The following is a 22616-nucleotide window of genomic DNA, read 5'->3' on the forward strand; positions in this document are numbered from 1 at the left end:
TACTTGTGTTAGTGTAATTATATTGAAGTTGTGTTAATGAACACATTCCAGTCGTGAGGAAGACAGTTGCTAAACTTGGCTAACTATAAACCCCAGAGGTGGTACTCACTGCAGAGCTGCTCGTGTCCTGGAGGAGCTCACCTCTTAATCCTGATATTACGCTTACCAAAATAATTTTGGCTTTAAATCTCCATCAGTATACTTAGTACGGAGAGAACCGCCAGCAGGAGGCGCCAATGTACGGAGATTTGTAGCCGCTCACCGTGCGGAACCTTTCCCGTCTGTTTTTGTTTGCACCCGTTTGGCTAGAACGTGACTCTTTCATATACTTCCGGGCCGGAGGTCACAGTTCACACGTGAAAACGAAGAAAAGCGGGTGTTAACGTGGAGTGGATTACAACTGGTTTAATTTAAGGTAGTAGCACTTGTGCTTTGTATTTCTCCCGCACATTTCATATAAACACGCAGGTTTAGCAGAGACGCCGGCCGCAGTGTTTGGTCCTCCAGGCTGACAGACATGTTTTCAACAAAGGCAAATTCCGCTCACAGAGCGAACCTGTCGGCCTGTAAAGTACCTGAGTCATATCGGTTTTCTCAAGGAAGTATCCCACTGGATGGAGGCAGGGGTTGTCTTTGTAGTGTCGCTTTTTGAGGGGACATTTTCCATATCTTAGACAAACTGGGTCCTTCTGATGTTGTGGCTTCTGTTAATATTAGAGCCAAAATGTGTATTAGTGTCCTCTCGCGTTTTCCAACATGGATTTTAAAACAGCACGAGGATTTATGAATGCCTTTGTGTATCTAGAGAAAGTGTTTGCTTCTGAGAGGAACTGTGGAGGAAGATGAAGAGCTGAGGAAGCCAGCTCTAGGTGACTGGGAGTGTGTGTGTGTGTGTGTGTGTGTGTGTGTTAGTTAATACTTGGAGTACAGTCAACTACTCCTGTGTGTATTAAGTCTGTTTATTTGTGAAAATATACTTAAGTAAAAAGTGTAAATAATGAGGTGAAATTGAATTCAGTTGACTGAAGTTCTGTGGTTCAGTAGAGGTAAACATACATGTTTATTTGAATGTTATATCACTTTATACCTGCTTCTCCACTAAAATTCATCCCAGAAACAAATATTTCCTGTAAAAGTTAATACATGATGCATAATGAAGGTGATGAATATCAAGTCTTTTGACTCCACGAAATTTGGCTGAAAGGTTTAGTTATGTGGGGGAAAATCCTAAGATGTGATCATTTTGAATGCTCGAATAAAAGCAAAGGGTCAACTAATATATCATAGATTCCTTGTATTGTATTATGCCGTGTCATAACTGTCCTAAGTATCATGAAAAAGCAAAAGAGTTGTACATACATGTCATATAACTGAAAAATCAAATCAAAATGTTTTCATATTAATTCATATTAATTCTTTTTTTCGTCACGTTGATGACGCCTGTCCATACCTATAAATTGAGTGGAACCTGTTCTCTGTCCACAGATTCCAGTCAAACTGCATGTGAACAGTGTGTGTAGTAGACAGGATGGATGGGAAAGTTAAGAAGCAGAAGCAGCATCAGCAGAAGCACAGTGGCCCAAAGGCAGAGAAGAAGAAGCTAAAGAAACAAAATGGCTCAACAGAGGAGGATGAACGCAAACGCAACCCCAAAGCATTTGCAGTTCAATCTGCGGTCCGCATGGCCAAAACCTTCCACAGGTCAGTGTTGTGCATTACATAATAAGATGAGTCAAGTTCATGTCTTCAGACTGTGTTGGTGTTTATTTTTGTTTGTTCCTCAAAAAGGGCCCAGGACATAAAAACCAAAAAACACCACGTGCCTGTTGTAGACCGGACTCCCCTGGAACCGCCTCCAATTGTGATTGTCGTTGTTGGCCCCCCTAAGGTCGGGAAAAGCACCCTGATCCGCTGCCTGATCAAAAACTTCACCCGGCAGAAGCTCACAGACATATGTGGACCTGTAACTATCGTTTCTGGTGAGCGCCCAACTCCTGAAACACAAACTTAAACCTGACACAACACAGTCAGACAAGTACTGAACACACCTCCACTGCTAGAGTCCAGTGATGGTGTGCTGTGCACCACTGCATCCGTAGAAAGTGTAATCGCGGCTTTAGCACAACCTTCATTAAAACTTCAGCAAAGGGCCTTAAAAGAGGTTTTGGCCTTGGTGAAACAATAAATACGCAGCCACAAAAACATTTAAATACACAGTAACAAATCTTTTTGTAAGCGTCCATAATGTTACTTTATTTATTTGTATGTGTGCGTTTATGTTAATTGGTTATTTTGTGCTGCTCCAGGCAAGAAGCGTCGGCTGACTTTCATGGAGTGTAACAATGACATAAACTCAATGATCGACCTTGCAAAGGTGGCTGACCTGGTAAGTGTTTCAAAAGAGTAAACTGATACGTTAAATCTGCCTTTATTGGGTGAGAAAAACACGAATGTCATAACTCGCCAACAAATGGGGGGTCGGCCGTGGCTGCAGAGGTCGATCAGCTCATTTATTAATCAGAAAGCTGGTGTTTCGCTCCTGTGATGCTCCAATCTGCACACCAAAGATAGTGTTTCCAATGAATCCAGTGTTAGTTTCAATGGTGACTAATATGAAAAACCATGTAGCTCAATAAATAACTACAGTATCACTGAACAAAAGGTAACCTCTGCAAAATGAAGAGCTCAATAAATGAAATTCTAAATATGATTCAATAAACAGCTTAAATCTAAAACAGATAAAGGTGCTGTGATGTGAGATGTCCTCGTGTTAGCAGTGCTGACATAGATGGTAAAGAGAGTGCTGAGCTACAGCTGTGGTCACACGTTTACAGATACTCGTTAATGTTGTGGTCATTCTGGGCTTTTAAATATTTCTTTGAACTGTTCTGTGGAAATAACTGGAATAATAATACAGCATACGTTTCATTTTAGATTGTTTCTGATCTACACGGGCTCATATACAGCTATCAGTGCTATTGCACCAAGTGGATGGAAAAATGAAGGCAAACGACGTCCCGATTCTTTAACTTCACAGCAAATCAAAAACTAGACGCGCATCAAAACTGGTTTTGAAATGGGAAGCATGCTAATGCTGAGCTTCTGCCCCCTCAGAGCTCCAGCTGCTACCCTAAGGAGGATTGGGGGCTCTGGTTAAAAGCCAGGTCCACAACCCTTTGTGTGTTGGAGACAATCCAACATAAACTTGCACACCCAGTTTATAAAATAACAGTTCAAAGAAGTTATTAAAAATGAGCAGGACATTCGTGACTTCTGACTGGAAGTTGTAAAATGAATAAAATGATAGAAATGCTTTGTCTCCAGGTTTTGATGCTGATTGATGCCAGCTTTGGCTTTGAGATGGAGACGTTTGAGTTTCTCAATATCTGTCAAGTACACGGTTTCCCTCGTATCATGGGCGTGCTGACTCATCTGGATGCATTCAAGAACAACAAGACTCTGAGAAAGACAAAGAAAAACCTCAAACATCGCTTCTGGACTGAGGTGTACCAGGTAAACCCACGTCTGTACTCCTGGAAAAAAGTTGCACATTGATGTAAAACCTTGTATGTCTGTGACAACATTGTGACCTGTTGTGCCTCAACCACCAGGGGGCCAAACTGTTTTATCTGTCTGGCATGGTGTATGGTGAGTATCAGAACCAGGAGGTGAAGAACCTCGGCCGCTTCATCTCCGTCATGAAGTTTCGTCCTCTGGTGTGGCAGACATCCCATCCCTACATCCTGGCTGACCGGTGAGTGCTTACGACTGTTCAGTTGTCTGTAGCTTCCTTAATGCTCAGCCTAAAGTCGTGTTTGTACCAGTAACTCAAACTTGGTAAATACACATGATTGCATTAAGATGGAGCCGTACATTTTCATTTACAAGGTGCTGAAGAATCATTCAGTCTAACGTTAACGACAAGCTTTCTGCAGAGGTGATCTGGTGAGACACCTTCCACATATTATCAGAGAACAGGGGTTACAAGAGTAAAGGTTTCTCAGTGTTTTGCTCTACAGATGCGCACACTCCCAGTTTGCCACATAAGCTAATCTGAAATACTGACTGTTAATGTAGGAGGACAGTGTTTCACTGATGCAAGAGCAAGCAACAGCATCATCTTCATCTTAGAATTCAAATGGTGGCTGAGAAACTGCCTCTAATACCAGGGATGACTCCCACAGAGGGACACGCTTAGCTGTGAGCCTCCTTTGACCAAGTAACAGACTAGAAGGTGTCGACTCACACGGCGTGCTGAAATGGCTCAGAGAGCACTGAGATGCATTTTGCATTTAAAAGGGTGCACGCAGAGCCCGGTCAGTGGGGCTTCCTGCTCCCTCACAAGAAGTAAATCAGTCACTGAGCATCCTCTCAGGCAGACAGTTGAGCTTGTAGTCCAAACCTGGCCCTGTGCACCAGGCAGCTGTGGTAGAACAGTTTGTATGCTAATCGTCACCGGATTAACCAATGCCTGTACTCCACCAGTCAAGCACCACCTAATGTGTGTGGTACTGTTACAACAAAGCAGCAAAGAGTGTCATGGTGGCATTTGTATGCGACACGAACAACAAACACAACGAAGGATGGCGTTGAGGCGATGATATACCAGCTGCTCAACGTGTAGCTTGTTGTTGGACCAGTGTTTTTTAATCCGGTCTGGTCAGCCGTGCAGTCAGAGTGATGATCTGAGTGCTGCTAAACACAGTTTGCTTTTCCCTGACGTGCTCTGTGGGCTCCTTTGGTTCATGTGCTGCTTCTGTTTATTGAATATTTTTTATCAGGGTTGTTTCAGGTGTTAAATTATATGTAATATAGTAAAGTATGACTATGTGTAAGCTGAGGCAGGAGGGGGTGTAGTAGGAAATGCACAATGTATCACACACTGCTGCACCTGTAAGGAAAAAACAAAAGGAATGGAGAAAGGTGTGTGTGTGTGTGTGTGTGTGTGTGTGTGTGTGTGTGCGTGTGTGCGTGCGTGAGAGAAAGAGAGAGAGACTTTGTCACTTGCAAATGAAGGCCACACATCACTGCAACATCTGTGCGCCCATCCCAGCCATAGAAGGCAGGATGGGGCGCCTACGTACGGTTGGGCGATTGTACGAATATATCAACGATAGGCTGAGCCTTTCACTTTAACACCGTCAACGCATCACCTGAGGACGCCTCGGACAGAACCAAATGGAGAAACCTTTGCCGAAGAGCGGACCCTGCACCAGCGGCAACAACGCCAGGATGAAGAAGAAGGCTGAACCTTTCACTGATCGTTTTTACAAGAGCGATTTATTGATTTATTTGCTGTGAGTAAGTTTGCTAACAGCACCATTTTAACGGCGCCATCTCCCAGCTGTGATTCATTTACTCAAACTCATAAAGGAAGGAGAGGCAGCAGCCTCTGTTCAGAAAAATACACTAACCGTGTTTACAGGCCGTTCCAGTGTTTATCTGTCTGACACTCGACCAAACAACAGATACAAAGTTAAACAAAAAGCAAGCTAAAAAATCCAAATGTTTCCTCCAGCGAGCATAAAAAAATCTCCCACGTAACGTTAAGTCTTTTGTGAGCTTTGGCGTGTCTCAAATAAATAAATAATCCAAGAAGTAGCTTTAAACAAACAAGAAAGGAAGGTAAAATATTCCCTCCAAGTGAAACGTCTGAGTTCTAAACGCACAAATCAGTCCGTGCATGATTACGGTGCTCTGCCCATCAGAGCGTCTACGCCTGCACGAATATGTCGCCCATCGTCATTTATTGAACTGACATTTGTTGGTTGGAAAATTTCTACATATCGCCCAACCTTAGCCTACGAGAACCAGAGACAACAGGCAGCTGACGCCGCCACAGGCCGGCCACCCCAGCACGAGCCCCAGGCAGCCAACCCAAACCTCCTTGACCATGACCGACAGGAGCCAAGGCTCAGCAATACACACAGACCTAACCCTAACCCCCCCAAAGACCCTCACAGCTTTGAAAACAGGCCGAGTGTGTCATGGTTCAGAAGGTTATTAAGAAGGTTACCGTGTTGGTTTATCAAAGATGATCACATTTAGTGTGTGTACATGTTTAAAGAGATGTTTCTTTAAGCGACTGTTTGGGGTTTTGTGAACTCAGTCTTTGCTCTTGTCTTACTCTCCTCAGTATTGAGGACTTGACCGACCCCGAGAGGCTCAGAACAGACCCCAAGTGTGATCGGACTGTGTCCTTGTATGGCTACCTCAGAGGGACACATTTGAAAAACAAAGGCCAGGTCCATATACCAGGTACACAGACGGAGCGCTTTGCAGCAGACTGACAGTATGAAACAAAGCCATGAAAGCACTGGAGTGATGTGCTGTGTGTTGTCCCGTCTGTAGGTGTAGGAGACTTTCAGATGTCAGACGCCAACTTCCTGCCAGACCCGTGTCCGCTGCCTGGTACTCAGAAGAAGAGGGCCTTGAATGAGAAGGAGCGTCTGCTCTACGCACCCATGGCCGGGGTCGGAGGGGTCGTGTATGACAAAGATGCCGTTTACATCGACCTCCCAGCCAACCACGTCAAACAGCTGCAGGTATTCCCGAGATGGCAGTGTGTAGCTTGCATCTAAACGGTGTGAAGTGCATTTGTAAAATGTTGGCCCAGGATTCAAGGGTTGAAGTAAGGCTTCGAACCCTGTTGCAGGAGGAAGTGCGGCCTACCACAGAGCTGGTCCAGTCCCTCATAGAAACACATGTCACTCTAGACGCCAAGATGGCTGCCAGTAAGGTCTCGCTCTTCAGTGGCTCTGCTGGCCTGGACCCCACAGACATCAGCGAGCAGAGTGGGTAAGACATCACAAAGTTCTCCATGACAGCTGTAAGTGTGGTGATGCAGTGTGAGCCGGAGCTATCAGCTAGCTGGCTAACAAGCCATGTTCATAAACCGTACAGGTACAACACAGACACACACGTCTGCTGAGGCGCACAAAGTAACAGGCGATCGATTGTTTGAAAAAGATTGTGTAACAGATATTTGTCCTGTTTGTGTTAGAGTGCAGGAGGGACTTCGAGAGATACATGTCTGGGATGCACACACACAAACACAGAGGAGGAAGGTGGTCTTCACTGGGTTGGAGGAGGAGGAGGATGACGTTAGTGGGTCCAGCAGTGATGAGGATGATGATGGCAGTGACCAGGAGAACCAGGAAGAGGAAGATGATTTGTCCACATTTCTCAAAGAGGTGAGAGATAAATCTGAAAAAGCCACCAAAGGCAGCACTCCCCCGGTAAAGAAACGGAAGCTGGAGGAGATGAAAGGAGAGGAGGTGATCGCAGAGGCACCAGCGTTTGCAGACAGCGAGGATGAGCTGGAGAGGGGCGAGGCGGACAGCGAAGGAGAAGGCGAGGCCGAGAGAGCCGGAGACTCTGGGCACTGTTCTAAAGAGTCAGAGGAAGACAGTGATGATGAGGAGGATGGAGATGAAGACGATGAGTCGATGGAAGAGGAGATTGGTGCCGATGACAGTGATGAAGAGGAGGAGCAGGGTAAGTACCACACGACTCATTCAGGTTTATTTACATTTAGTTTATGTTCAATTTTATGCTAAAAAACAAACTGTTGTCCTTCCTGGTTGTGATCTGTCTGTAGGGACGTTCAAGTGGAAGGAGGGCCTGCAGCAGAAAGCATCAGCAGCATTTCTGCGGCATCAGGAAGCTGCCCCCAACCTGAGGAAGCTGGTTTATGGTTCAGGTATCCTGTTTGTTTCATCAGTAACAACCAATAATGTTTGTGTATGACAGGTATAAAACAAACAAACTCACACTTCACTGGATACATCAGGATTAAATTATTTTTCATGAAAATTAATTTCTGATCATTGATCATTGACGCCAGCGTTAGTTACTGTTGCCATTGGCCCGGTGAAGCATGGTAATGTTGACAGTAGGTCATCAGTCCTCCATAACTACTCAGCGATATGTTTGCATCACATACGCAAGGATGTGATCTTGACAAGCGCTGCTGATCCTTGTTTTGCAGTGGTGGAGGCGGAAGATTCTGAGGAGGAGGAGGAGGAGCTTGGCGGACTGTTTCGAGTTAATCGCCCGCAGAAAAGCAAAAAAGTTCAGGCCGACGCTTTAGACTGCTCCCATTTCAACCCCGACATTTCCCACAATTGGGAATTAGAAGAGGTCCGGTATTTTCCAACAGAACTCCAACTCAAGAGCAGCTGATGTTGTCAAGAATATTAGAATAAGTCGGTCTGTTTTCTTTTTCAGATGTTGAACTCAATCAGGGATTGTTTTGTGACGGGTCAATGGGAGGAAGGCCAGGATGCTGCAACGCTGCTCAAAGAAGACGGTAAGAGTTCAGGGGGAGGAGCGTTTTGTTCGCTGTATTCAGAGCTGGTCGAAAACACCTGAGTTCAGTTATGTGCAGTAGTAATGTGACAGTGACTGATTACAAAGACTTTCAGCTAAGAGTAGATTTGTCACCATGCATCATAAGTACTCTGTTCTCTTATATGTAGAGGAGCTCTACGGTGACTTTGAAGATTTGGAAACGGGAAAAGTTCACAAAGGCACGACTGGGGAGCAGGATCAGGCCGAGGTACGTGACTCAGAATACAGCGTGGTATCAATGTGGTGGATGGGAATGAAAAATAATCAGCAACAGTTGCTTAATCTGGGCAGACACTGCGTTTTCTTTCAGTCGCGTTATTCAGCTTCTGCTCAAACTGCACGATTGACTCGCAGGGGTTAGAAGTTAGTAGGTCACGATGCAGGGTCACACTATACGGCTCTGATCGACCTGAGTGCTCACACTGAGCCTCCGTAACATGAAGGTTATAACAGAAAATCTGTCGCTCGCTCTCTGTCTTTCACTCACACAGACACACCACCACCATCAACTTTGCTAAATTGCTAATGAAAAACATGATCAGGCAGCTGTGATTAAGCAGCAATGTAAATCCAACTATTTCCACGGTTGTTGTGGTCGTGATGATTCTGTGAGGCCACATCGAAAAGGCTCGGATGAGCTTTCCAAAGTTCTACAAGTTGTGCCTCCATCGCTTGTGTCCAGATCACACGCTGCACTGCCGTGCTGCGCCGTCTTTTTCACCGACATGTGTTTGCGCGTGCACAGCGTGAGCAGCGACAGCCTCACGACCAAGCGATTGATGATGGGGAGCTGGTCGTGAGGTGTTAATCGCTCCTCGTTACCCCACGTATACTACACGATGAAGGCCAAACTCAGACCGATCACCAAAGCGGTCGCACGGCTGAAAAATCGGCTCAAAATGAGCCAAAAATCGCAGAGTGTAAGCCCGGCATTACTGAGTACGCCCGGGGGGGGGGCACATATCTACAAACCCATCCCAAAAATGTAACAAAGGTTATTTGTCACGCACACTTTTTTTTACCGTTAGAAAAGTGAAAGTGATGAAGATGAAACTGACGATGAAGACCAACAGGTGAAGATGGATGATGAGGAGGTGCAGAAGAACAAGCGCCTTGAAAAGAAACGCAGACTGAAGGAGCGCTTCGACACGGAGTACGACGATGGTGACGCCACGTACTTCGACGATCTGAAGGAGGAGATGCAGAAGCAGGCGGAGGTAGACTGTCCATCAGTCTGACGTTCACATTTAAGACTCTGTTTATGTCTCATATTCTTCCACTGTTTGTTCAGCTGAACAGAGCTGAGTTTGAAGACATGGACGATGAGTCGAGAGTGCAGTATGAAGGCTTCCGGCCAGGAATGTACGTCCGATTAGAAATTTCCTCCTTACCCTGTGAGTTTGTAACGAACTTTGACCCACATTACCCCGTCATCATCGGAGGCCTGGGAACCAGTGAAGGCAATGTAGGATACCTGCAGGTATGTGCTACATTTGCACTTTTCAAAGGTTCTTAATGAAATAAGAATAGAATGATTATTCTTAAAAATATCTGTATATGAATCCATAAATTGTATACATCTTAAAATGTTTTCTTTTGCTTTTTATTAGAGCACAAAACACCTGAAAACATGTAAACAAAGCAGACCCTAAAAAGAAATGTTCCCGTCCTTTCCAGCCAGCAATCTGTGCAAAGGGAAGAGACCTGATCAAATAAGAGGAACAACAAAGAAGAGAACAAAAGTTCTGCTGTAAAATAAAAATGTAGGGAGTAAAAACATAGTGAAGTACAGATACCTGAAAGTTCTACTTAAGTGCACTAATGAAGTATTTGTACTTTGTTACTTCCCACATCTGTAAATACCCTTATTAAGATATAATGGTTAAATAAGATGTTGTACTCTGTGTATGTCAGATGCGCCTGAAGAAGCACCGCTGGTATGAGCGGATCCTGAAGACACGGGACCCCCTGATCCTGTCCTTGGGTTGGCGCCGCTTCCAGACCATCCCTCTCTATCATATTGAGGATCACAATGGACGCCACCGCCTGCTTAAATACACACCGCAACACATGCACTGTGGAGCCTCGATCTGGGGTGAGCTGCATTCAGAGCATGACTGCGGTTTACACGCAGATTTCACTCTGCGTGTCTCAACTACACTTTGAATGGCTTCACACGATACGTTTATTCAGGCTTCTAATGAGAGTAAGACTTCAGGAAGTAGAAGCACATACCTAACACCAGTTCCAAAAATGTTTGGATGCTGCGTACAGTTTAAATTCAAACTAAATCCAGAGATTTGCTCATTTTAATCACAATAAAAAAAGAAAACGTGTTTTCCTCGTCTCTACAGTGCTAATCATGGCCTGATATTTGTCTTCAAGTGGTTCATTTTCTCAGGTTGAACATGTGATATGTTGAGAATAAAATGTGGGTTTATGACTTTTACATGTCATTGCAGCTGCCCGCCTCCCTGTGGTAGCTTACACTGAACGTTTAGTATTTAAGTCTGTTGCAGTATAGCTCTGTGTACACAGGTGCGTCTCAGTGTGTGTCAAAGTTTACGTCTCTGCGATGTTTACATTGATGAAATAAATTCTAACCTTTGTTTCTCTGCAGGTCCCATCACTCCACAGGGCACCGGCTTTCTGGCTGTTCAGTCAGTATCAGGAGTTAAAGTGAGTGTTTACCTGGAGACAGAGGCTTGTTAGTGTACTTTTGTAAGGTGGCATCAAGTCTGGTCATGTAATTCTTTTAATGTAAAGTACTCTCATTGAATCTCAAAGTCCTGTTTTGTGTTTCTGTGAAGGCTAATTTCCGCATTGCAGCCACAGGAGTCGTCCTGGACCTGGATAAATCAGTCACTATTGTGAAGAAGCTCAAACTAATTGGTTACCCTTATAAGATCTTCCAAAACACCTGCTTCATCAAGGTACGCTACATCTGAAGCTCACTTTATGTCAGCATGTAAATAGACTAATTACCTAAAAACACTTAGAGAAACATCATTTACTGGGTCACCAAAGAGTCGATAAGCAAAGTCATACTTTTCCGAGCAGTGAGTGGAAGACGCTCGTCACTGTTTACTCCGTGTGTAGCTGTAGGAGGAAGCATGTTCATGTTTGTGCTGTTCGTTTAAAAGGCAGGAGATGAAGGTGATTGTGTAATGCTGACGGTTTGCTCCCTCTCTCCACAGGGCATGTTTAACACGGTGCTGGAGGTGGCTAAATTTGAAGGTGCTTCTATACGAACGGTGTCGGGGGTCAGAGGTCAGATAAAGAAGGCGCTGTCGACTCCTCCGGGAGCTTTCAGAGCCACGTTTGAGGACCGCCTGCTTATGAGTGGTGACTGTTTTTGCTGACTTTACTGTTAGTTTATAAATACTATGTGTCCCTGCAGCTCTTACATTGTATTAAGGCTTTAAACCAGTTAAACCCTCCTATAGGAAGGACAAAGAGTTGTTCCCAGTTCCTAGGAAATAAAAATAATGCAGATTATAATCTCGTAAATTGATCAAATCCAAATGATTAATTAACTTATGTTTCAGTGATGTGTGTCTACCACTCCGTGTCTTAGTGTCGGTGTTTGTTCTGCAGACATTGTGTTCCTGCGCTCCTGGTATCCAGTCAGTATTCCTCAGCTTTACAACCCCGTCACTTCACTGCTGCTGCCTGTTGGCCAGAAGGACAGCTGGTCGGGCATGAGGACCGTGGGGCAGCTCAAACATGACCTGGGAGTCCGTAACAAGCCCAGCATTGACTCGCTGTACAAGGTAGACTCAGCCTGATGACCACTCTAAAGTGCACAAGTGTAGAACAGATAGAAACAGAGATCTGCTCCCTGAAACACTGAAACTGCAACCCTGTTTCCCAGGAAGTGCTGGGATCACCGTATCACGTTTAAATGAAGAGGGAAGCATTTAGAGGCTTTATTTAACTGATAATCGTACAAAAAACAAACAAAGCATCAATGTTGAAGGTGTCGTTCCACTCTTTTCCACCTGAGGACCGTGGCCTCAGACTTGGAGGTGCTATTTCAGTGTGCCAGTGTGCCTTTGAATATGAAACTAATAGAACTGCAATAAGACGTAAAAAGCTCAAACTGTCCTTTTAATGAAGAGAGCACAACATTTGTGATCAGATCAGTTTGTTGTTGAATTGTTTTGCATCACAGAAAAGGTAAACGTGGCACTTGTTCAGAAATATATATGAACTGTAGAGGAATCTGTAGTATGCAAACCTTTGCTCTTTAACTGTTCGGTGATGTGTGAACCAGTACCAAATCCTGGCTGTGTAGTGTTTGTCATTGTCATCATCTCTTCTGTCTTTGTGTGTACCCTCACTTGTCATCGTACACCTTCACTAACCGATACCCTGAAATACATTCCTTTACCTTCTAGCCAATAACCCGAGCCCCAAGGCACTTCAACCCACTCCACATCCCCAAGGAGCTGCAGAAGGCCCTCCCCTTTAAAAGCAAACCCAAACTACTGCAACCCAAAGGAAAGGTACCCAGAGACCTGAAGAGAGCCAGTGTGATACGCGAGCCCCATGAGAGGAAGGTGAGCACAACCTGACTTTACGGTATGAGTGCTGCAGCTCGTTAAGAATTTGTGGTCCCAACACAGTAAGTGATAGTCTTAGTGTAGGTGGAGAGGAAACAGAGCCTAGCTGAATGTCCAGGTTTTCATATATACTGAGAACATGAAGCTGCCAAACCAGAGAGAGCTGTGGTGCCAGATTAATCACTGATCTGACAGCGTTGCAATGATTGACAGAAACGATGCAGCACAACACCCAGTTTGTTCAGGATGACCCTGTGCTAACTGATCTTTGCTTTGACTTTTCGTGTTGTGGCAGGTGGCGGAGCTGCTACGAGCTCTGAGCACAGTGCATCACTACAAGAAGAAGGTGGCCCAGAGAGCACATCATGCCAAACATAAAGAGTTCCTCCAGCAAAAGGAGAAAGACGAAGAAGCCAAGATGAAGAGAATGAAAGACGCACGAAAAAAACTGTACCGCATCATGGGCCAGAAGGATCAGAAGAAGCAGAGGTCGAGTCTAAAGGGGACGCCACAAGATGACTGACTGTTTAGAGCCACGAGGACCTTATCCCATCCCTGCAGACTCGAACTGATCTTTGCTTAAATTAAAATTGTATTTTTCTACTGTACTCATTGAAAAGCCTAATGTACAGGATAGATCATAAAACAAAGATAATAACAAAAACTGCAGCTCCTGGTGGAGCGCTCAGTCATTCTCTCTGTAGGACACACAGCAACTTAACAAAGGATAATTTCAACAATAAGCTCTTTGTTTTCCTTATTGCTTCTCTTCAAAGTTTGGTAGATCAGATGTGCATTACTTCAGAAATTATACAAGAACAATATCTTAAACAAATGTCTTTTTCTGGGGTTGTTACAGTGAAATAAATAAAAACTCACAGCTGAATTTACATTTGAAATGTTGAAGTTGAGTAAAAACCAACGCTCCATAGTGCCACACTATCGTTACAGACTAAGTGGATGCTTAAAGACTTTGGGCGCACATGTGTTTCGTCTTCTTGATTCATTAATCATAAATTTCTTAATTTGTAGAGGCACAAAAATGTAAATTGTCTGCTTGATTATCAGTCTAGCTCTACTCATCATTGTTGAGTCATTTTTTTATTTTGTTTGTGCTACTTTTGAAGCAACATGTGGCTTGTTTATCATTTGCAAGAGGAAATGTGTTTGTATTTACATCCATCTAACAGTGCAGGAGAGGCAGCAGGTAGCTGTGTATGCTGTCCAAAGATTCTTTACAATTTTACACTGAGAAACATTCTTAAAATATTTGACCCATATGAAGTAGTATCTTTTTCAACCGTTTAAATAAGTCCTGTCTGAAGTATGTTCCACATCGTTCACTTGTGAATCACAACATTTAGGAAAACATGGCCCATTCATAACAACCTGGGAGGTTGAGCTTAAAATTATTAACCAATTAAAACAAAGAAAAAACAACGTGGTGCACAAACTCTTCAGATGTCACAGAGCACATGGTGTGCATGACTGTGCTGCCATTAATAAATAACTAAAGACGTGACACACTTAATTTCTTATGAAGCATGAAGACGGAGCGATCTTTATCCAGAAGTGGAAATTATTATTGTGGCCTAAACATCAAAAATTCGAGTGCATGAGGCTGTTAGCTGTGTTGTTGAGCATTAAACTTATTTACAGTGTGTCAGTAAAGGGGAACTTGCACTTCTGGCCCCACGTAGGGCTCGTGAATTTGACAACTTAAGGTTTTGAAAGTGGGGATACGTGCTCCTGGTGAGCATCAGAGTTCTGCTAAAAGCTGCCATCTCAGTTCTAAATGTTTTTGGAAGTACGGCTAATGTATAATTCAACCTCTAAGGTACACACAACAAGGCCGGGAAGACGAGGGGATGGTTTACTACGAACTATAAAAACACAATCCTTAATCTTTGATCTTCCTGTCATGGTTGGCTGTGTGGCAGGCAAGCAGAAGTGGTGGGCCCAAAATTGCAGGACTCTTGGAGATGGGAATAAACTGAAAACACAGCTTTATTGCTGGAGGAATGATTCACGAAATAAAACTTACAAAAACAAAACTCTAAACCGAGGTGCTGGAGGACAGGACATTACAAACACACAGCAAGTTGAGGGTACGACGTGACACTGACACAGAGAAACACAGGGCTTAAATACACAGATGGCAGTAATCAAGGGATGAGAGACAGGAGGGGAACACACCTGGGAGAAATCACAGCTGACGAGACAGGGGAAACGTAAACTGAGCACACTCACATACGACACAGACCTTCACAATAAAAGGCAAGGCAAGTTTATTTGTATAGCACAATTCAACAACAAGGTGATTCAAAGTGCTTTACAGAGACATTAGAAACAAGAACAAATAAAAAGCAGGATTTAAAATTGATTAAAACAAGCAAACAAACAAACTAATTAACAAACAAACAAACAAACAACACAGTATATAAAATCAAAACAGATAAAATCAGAACAGTAGATAAAATCAGTAGTTAAATGTAAGTTTTGAAATTTAAGCTTAAAGTGTGGATTTGGTGCTTTATTCAAATGCAGCTGAGAACAGGTGAGTCTTCAACCTGGATTTAAATAAACTGAGTGTTTCAGCTGATCTGAGGCTTTCTGGGAGTTTGTTCCAGATATAAGGAGCATAAAAGCTGAATGCAGCTTCTCCGTGTCTGGTTCTGACTCTGGGAACTGATAAAAGACCGGATCCAGATGACCTGAGGGATCTGGATGGTTCATACTGGGTCAGGAGGTCATTGATGTATTTTGGTCCTAAACCATTCAGAGCTTTATAGACCAGCATCAGAACTTTAAAGTCTATCCTCTGACGGACAGGCAGCCAGTGTAAAGACCTCAGAGCTGGACTGATGTGGTCCACTGTTTTGGTCTTAGTGAGGACTCGAGCAGCAGAGTTCTGAATGAGCTGTAGTTGTCTGACTGATTTTTTAGGTAGACGTGTAAAGATGCTGTTACAGTAATCAAGCCTACTAAAGATGAAAGCATGGACTAGTTTTTCCAGGTCCTGTTGAGACATCAGATCTTTTATCCTTGATATATTCTTGAGGTGATAGTAAGCTGACTTTGTTATTGTCTTAATGTGTTTTTCTAAGTTTAGGTCTGCATCCATCACTACACCCAAATTTCTCGCCTGGTTTGTGGTTTTTAGGTGTATAGATTGAAGTTCTCTGGTGACCTGTAATCGTTTTTCTTTGGCGCCAAAGACTATTACCTCAGTTTTGTTTTTGTTTAGCTGGAGAAAATTGTGGCACAACCAGTCATTGATTTCCTCAATGCATTTACCAAGAGCCTGTACAGGGCCTCGGGCTCCTGGTGCCATTGTGATATATATTTGTGTGTCATCTGCATAGCTGTGGTAGTTTATTTTGTTGTTGTTTATAATCTGTTCCAGTGGGAGCATGTACAGTGGGGCAAAAAAGTATTTAGTCAGCCACCGATTGTGCAAGTTCCCCCACTTCAAATGATGACAGAGGTCAGTAATTTGCACCAGAGGTACACTTCAACTGTGAGAGACAGAATGTGAAAAAAAAATCCATGAATCCACATGGTAGGATTTGTAAAGAATTTATTGGTAAATCAGGGTGGAAAATAAGTATTTGGTCAATAACAAAAATACAACTCAATACTTTGTAACATAACCTTTGTTGGCAATAACAGAGGTCAAACGTTTACTATAGGTCTTTACCAGGTTTGCACACACAGTAGCTGGTATTTTGGCCCATTCCTCCATGCAGATCTTCTCGAGAGCAGTGATGTTTTGGGGCTGTCGCCGAGCAACACGGACTTTCAACTCCCGCCACAGATTTTCTATGGGGTTGAGGTCTGGAGACTGGCTAGGCCACTCCAGGACTTTCAAATGCTTCTTACGGAGCCACTCCTTTGTTGCCCGGGCGGTGTGTTTTGGATCATTGTCATGTTGGAAGACCCAGCCTTGTCTCATCTTCAAAGTTCTCACTGATGGAAGGAGGTTTTGGCTCAAAATCTCACGATACATGGCCCCATTCATTCTGTCCTTAACACGGATCAGTCGTCCTGTCCCCTTGGCAGAAAAACAGCCCCATAGCATGATGTTTCCACCCCCATGCTTCACAGTAGGTATGGTGTTCTTGGGATGCAACTCAGTATTCTTCGTCCTCCAAACACGACGAGTTGAGTTTATACCAAAAAGTTCTACTTTGGTTTCATCTGACCACATGACATTCTCCCAATCCTCTGCTGCATCATCCATGTGCTCTCTGGCAAACTTCAGACGGGCCTGGACATGCACTGGCTTCAGCAGCGGAACACGTCTGGCACTGCGGGATTTGATTCCCTGCCGTTGTAGTGTGTTACTGATGGTGACCTTTGTTACTTTGGTCCCAGCTCTCTGCAGGTCATTCACCAGGTCCCCCCGTGTGGTTCTGGGATCTTTGCTCACCGTTCTCATGATCATTTTGACCCCACGGGATGAGATCTTGCGTGGAGCCCCAGATCGTGGGAGATTATCAGTGGTCTTGTATGTCTTCCATTTTCTGATGATTGCTCCCACAGTTGATTTTTTCACACCAAGCTGCTTGCCTATTGTAGATTCACTCTTCCCAGTCTGGTGCAGGTCTACAATACTTTTCCTGGTGTCCTTCGAAAGCTCTTTGGTCTTGGCCATGGCGGAGTTTGGAGTCTGACTGTTTGAGGCTGTGGACAGGTGTCTTTTATACAGATGATGAGTTCAAACAGGTGCCATTCATACAGGTAACGAGTGGGGGACAGAAAAGCTTCTTACAGAAGACGTTACAGGTCTGTGAGAGCCAGAGATTTTCCTTGTTTGAGGTGACCAAATACTTATTTTCCACCCTAATTTACGAATAAATTCTTTACAAATCCTACCATGTGAATTCATGGATTTTTTTTTCACATTCTGTCTCTCACAGTTGAAGTGTACCTCTGGTGCAAATTACTGACCTCTGTCATCATTTTAGGTGGGGGAACTTGCACAATCGGTGGCTGACTAAATACTTTTTTGCCCCACTGTAAATGTTAAACAGAGGGGGTCCCAAGATGGAACCTTGGGGAACTCCACATGTGATACTTGTCTGCTCAGATGTGAAGTTACCTATTGATACAAAGTATTTCCTGTTTTCTACGTATGTTTTGAACCAGTTTAGTACAGTTCCTGAAAGACCTGTCCAGTTCTCCAGTCGTTTGAGTAATATGTTGTGGTCAACTGTATCAAATGCTGCACTGAGATCCAGTAAAACTAGGACTGACATTTTTCCACTGTCTGTATTCAGACACATGTCATTAAACACTTTGGTCAGAGTGGTTTCAGTGCTGTGGTTCTGTCTAAAACCTGACTGGAAGGCATCGTAGCAATTATTCTGTTTTAAGAAGTAACTGAGCTGTTGAGAAACTGCTTTTTCAATGATCTTACTTAAAAACGGGAGATTTGAGATCGGCCTGTAGTTGTTCATTTGTGTCTTGTCAAGATTGTCCTTTTTCAGCATAGGTTTGATTACAGCAGTTTTTAGTGATTCTGGAAACACACCTGATAATAAAGAAAAGTTGACGATCTGTAACAGGTCTGACTCTAAAGTCTTTGAGACCTTTTTGAAAAAACTTGTTGGAAGGACATCTAAACAGCAGGAGGAGGAGTTCAGTTGACCTAAGATGTCCTCCAGGTCTTTGCTGTTAATAGGTTGAAACTGTTTCATGGTGTTTAAACAGTTTTTTGGTGGACACAGTACATATCCTGGATCTGCTGTTGATGTACCAATTGCTTGTCTAATCTTCTGGATTTTTTCTGTGAAGAATTTGGCAAAGTCATTGCAGGCCATGGTCGAATGAAGTTCAGCTGCCACTGACACAGGAGGGTTTGTTAGCCTGTCAACTGTGGAAAATAAGACCCGAGCATTATGGCTGTTTTTAGTGATGATGTCAGAGAAGTAGGACCTCCTTGCATTCCTCAGTTGTAAATTATAATTGTGAAGTTTCTCTTTATAAATGTCATAATGAACCTGGAGGTTTGTTTTTCTCCATCTGCGCTCAGCTTTCCTACACTCTCTTTTTTCATTTTTCACCAGTGTGGAGTTTCTCCATGGAGACTTTTTCCTTCCAGAGATAACCTTCACCTTAATGGGAGCAATAGTGTCCATTACATTTAACATGTTAGCATTGAAGCTATTGACGAGCTCATTGACTGACCCTCTGGGCAGGTCAGGTGTTAATGGGAAGACCTGGTTAAAAATTGCACTACTGTGTTCAGTTATACACCGTTTTGTGATCACTGCTGTTGATATATTTGTGTGGGCTGAGATTTTACTTTCAAAGAAAACACAGTAATGATCAGACAGGCCCACATCAGACACAGTAACCTTTGAAATGCTCAGGCCTTTGGAGATCAGTAGGTCAAGAGTGTGTCCTCTATTATGTGTGGCCTCTGTTACATGCTGAGTCAGCCCAAAGTTGCCCAGAGTGTTACTCAGGTCTTTAGTCCCTTTGTCCTGAGGGTTGTCCACATGAATGTTAAAATCCCCAGCAATAATTACACAGTCGAAATCAACACAGATCACAGACAGCAGTTCACTGAGGTCATTAAAAAAGTCTGTGCAGTATTTGGGAGGCCTGTAAACATTAAGAAACACAACTTTGGATGGGGCCTTCAGCTGTAAAGCCACATATTCAAAAGACTGAAAACTTCCAGGAGATAGCTGCTTACATTGAAATGATTCATTAAATAAGACAGCAACCCCTCCTCCTCTCCTGCTCGCCCTGACCTCACTGATAAAACTGTAGTTAGGAGGGGTCGTCTCGATGAGAACAGCTCCACTGTTACTTTGGTCCAACCAAGTTTCAGTTAAAAACATAAAATCAAGGCTGTGCTCAGTGATTAAATCATTAATTAAAAATGTTTTCCCAGCTAAAGATCTAATGTTTAATAAAGCCAACTTAAGTGTTTTAGAGGCATTACTTGTCCCCTCGTGTTTGGGAGCAGTCTGTGGCACACAAGGTATGTTTACTATGTTTAAAGATCTTTTAGAGTGCAGCTCTCTGTGTTTTGACCAGGCCACATGTCTCCTGTCACCTAAAAGTACAGAAATTTTAAAACCTTCTAGTAAACAGGGTCCCAGCTTCTCCTGGGAAAAACAGGAAACTCAGACACATGGAACCAGACAAGACATTGAACTAAACAGACAGATTCACAAACAGACGGGGTGACACCATAGACAGACAGATACCGACGCAGACTCAGAGGCAGACCGAATATAACACATAGAACTCAAACAACAATAATAATCATGATAATAAATTGGAAAATGATAATAATAAACTTAAAGCGCTGGGTCACCGACCCAGGACCATGACACTTCCAACTGGATCCTTCTGTTCTGGTTTTAGAGTCTCTGTTATTGAGTCATACTTTGGGAATCAAAGGGAAGGAATTTCATTTATATTTATTGCATGAACTGACCAGGAACTCCAGTCAGCTTTATACTGATAGGCTAAAATTCTCTCTGTGTATTTGCTGTATATAACAACCTTTGTAGATCAGTAGTATAGGCTTTGGCTCATTTTAAATTTGTGCGCTGTTTATTTATCTTTATTTTTCTAATATATCTCTGATTGAAGTGCTGCTGTAACATGAGAATTTCCCCAGTGTGGGATCAACAAAGTCTGTGTCTATACCAGAGCTCTCAAACTCTGGTCCACCTCAGCATGCAGTCAAGTTCTAGACTCTTGCTAATGACCTACTAATTGTATTCAGGTGTGTTGCAACAGGGACACATGGAAAAGTTTGCGGACACCGGCCCTCGAGGTCTGGAGATTGAGAGCCCTGATTTAAACGTTGGTAACTTACAAGCTCAAAGTTTAGCAGCACAACACTTTGTTTCCTTTTTCCATCAAACATTTCTTACAGCCACCTCTGTTAATCAGTGCAACGTGTGACTGATCTTTTATTCAATAACCACAAAGTACACAAATACAAGATTAAATATTTTATTTATCAAAGATTAATGATTACACACAAAACGAACAAAGTTTCTATGAAATATTACACAGGGTGTAAGAAAAACATTATAACATACTCAGAAATGCTTAATGAAAACCTTCCATGGCATATTTGAATATATATTCTACATATATTTTTACTTAGAAAAGTGTTCACAGAAGCAGTTTTAGAGAACTTACACACCTTTACACTAAACCAGGCCTCCTTCACTCTGATTGGTCAAAGCGAGAGCCTCTCTGAAACGGCTTCATTGATCAGTGTTTTTTCTCATTGGTAAAGGGTAGGGTCTCCTCTATTTTAAATTGCTTTATTGGTGGATCGGGAAGAAGTCCCAGCTTGGGGACCGCACCGTGAGTAAAGCAAGTAAAGTAAAATTTTACTTATACAGCAACTTTCAAGTTAAAAATCACAAAGTGCTTCATAGAAGCTAAAACATAAATATAAAAATCTACCAAAAGCAAGTTTAAAAAGATGAGTTTTTAGCTGTTTTTTAAAAGTGACCAAGTGAGTCCACAGATCTCAGGCTCAAAGGGAGAGACTTCCACAGTCTGGGGGCCACAGTTACAAACGCTCTGTCGCCTTTGGCTTTCAGCCTCGTGTGCTGGACAACCAGCAAGCCCTGATCACATGCAGTGTTGCCAACTCCTCAGTAAGGAAAATCGCTATTGGTTGTCCTAAAAGTTGCTAGAAGTCGCTAAATGACGTCATCGCCTAATTTGCATAATTGCTCGTGCTAATCTAATTGTAACCTATGTTGTTGGAGAGAGAAATAACATCGTGGAAGAGACATAAAGTGAGTAAAAAACGTCCTAAATGTATTTAGAGTTTATTTAGAGCTACAAATTAAATTTCTTTTAGCAATTATTGTTTTTTAATGTCACAATTCCAACCCTGCTCCTTTACCCGGGCTTGGACCGGCAAAAGTGACCCGAAATAGGCACTCTGGTGGAGTTACTTTGTGTGTGTGCTTATAAGTAGTTTTAAACCTTGTGATCCACAAAACAGCATAAGAGTAAAAGAGTAAAAGAAGAACTGACTGCGTTACAGCACCCGCTGCTTGTTGAGAGTAAAAGCGATATGCGCTTTCACGTCTTTTTTTTAGCGACTTTCTTTAGAAAAAAAGTTGCTAAGGGGTCTGAAAACTCGCTAAATATAGCGACAAAGTCGCTAAATTGGCAACACTGATCACATGACCTCAGGGACCTGCTGGGAATGTCTGGATGTAAAAGTTCACTGATACATGTTGGTGCTTGTCCATGCAGAGCCCTGAATGTCAAAATCATAATCTTAAAGTGGATCAGCAGGGGTGTGACATGGGAGGACTTGGAGGACTTGGTCAGAAGCTTTGCTGCAGCGTTCTGAACAACTTGCAGATGCTCCAAAGAGGCTTTACATAAACAAGTAAACAAAGAATGACAAAAATCCAGACGAGATGAAACAAATGCATCAATGAATTTCCAATTCGGAGCGCGATACAATGGGACTCAGCTTAGCAATGTTTCTCAAGTGATAAAAACAGGAGCGGACCAGAGATTTAACATGAGCGTCCAAAGTTAGAGCTGAGTCAATGGTAACACCAAGGCTCCTGATAGAAGGTTTGGCAAATGTAGCAAGTGGACCCAAGTTTACCATAACACTAGGCACAAATCTTTTAGTAGCACAAATAGGGCTGCTTATTGATCGAATTTTAATCTCGATTA

At 43.1% G+C, this 22616-nt stretch overlaps 1 protein-coding gene across 1 annotated transcript; it reads left to right on the forward strand.

The window, feature by feature from the left end:
- The first annotated feature begins 342 nt into the window (after positions 1-342).
- On the forward strand, positions 343-13881 carry bms1 (BMS1 ribosome biogenesis factor). Its single transcript, XM_085360328.1, has 23 exons — positions 343-415; positions 1486-1701; positions 1789-1979; positions 2307-2386; positions 3325-3513; positions 3612-3754; positions 6137-6258; positions 6352-6545; positions 6656-6798; positions 7004-7497; positions 7601-7702; positions 7991-8142; positions 8230-8311; positions 8481-8560; positions 9381-9569; positions 9644-9832; positions 10267-10447; positions 10973-11031; positions 11163-11285; positions 11550-11697; positions 11950-12125; positions 12753-12914; positions 13213-13881. The coding sequence occupies exons 2-23, from the start codon at positions 1529-1531 to the stop codon at positions 13438-13440; spliced, it is 3600 nt and encodes a 1199-aa protein (XP_085216454.1). The 5' UTR covers positions 343-415; positions 1486-1528; the 3' UTR covers positions 13441-13881.
- The last annotated feature ends 8735 nt before the right edge of the window (positions 13882-22616 follow it).

Source organism: Diplotaxodon limnothrissa, linkage group LG8, assembly GCF_057381915.1.
Source record: "Diplotaxodon limnothrissa isolate DT_005_m linkage group LG8, D_limnothrissa_male_GT1.1, whole genome shotgun sequence".
Taxonomy (NCBI): Eukaryota; Metazoa; Chordata; class Actinopteri; order Cichliformes; family Cichlidae; genus Diplotaxodon; species Diplotaxodon limnothrissa.

What these genes read in the sequence shown, in the direction of transcription:
- bms1 (XM_085360328.1), top strand. Translation starts at nt 1,529, where the DNA reads ATGGATGGGAAAGTTAAGAAGCAGAAGCAGCATCAGCAGAAGCACAGT. An exon ending in ATGGCCAAAACCTTCCACAG is followed by an intron (nt 1,702 to 1,788) that starts GTCAGTGTTGTG and finishes TTCCTCAAAAAG; the next exon opens with GGCCCAGGACATAAAAACCA. An exon ending in GAAGCTGGTTTATGGTTCAG is followed by an intron (nt 7,703 to 7,990) that starts GTATCCTGTTTG and finishes CTTGTTTTGCAG; the next exon opens with TGGTGGAGGCGGAAGATTCT.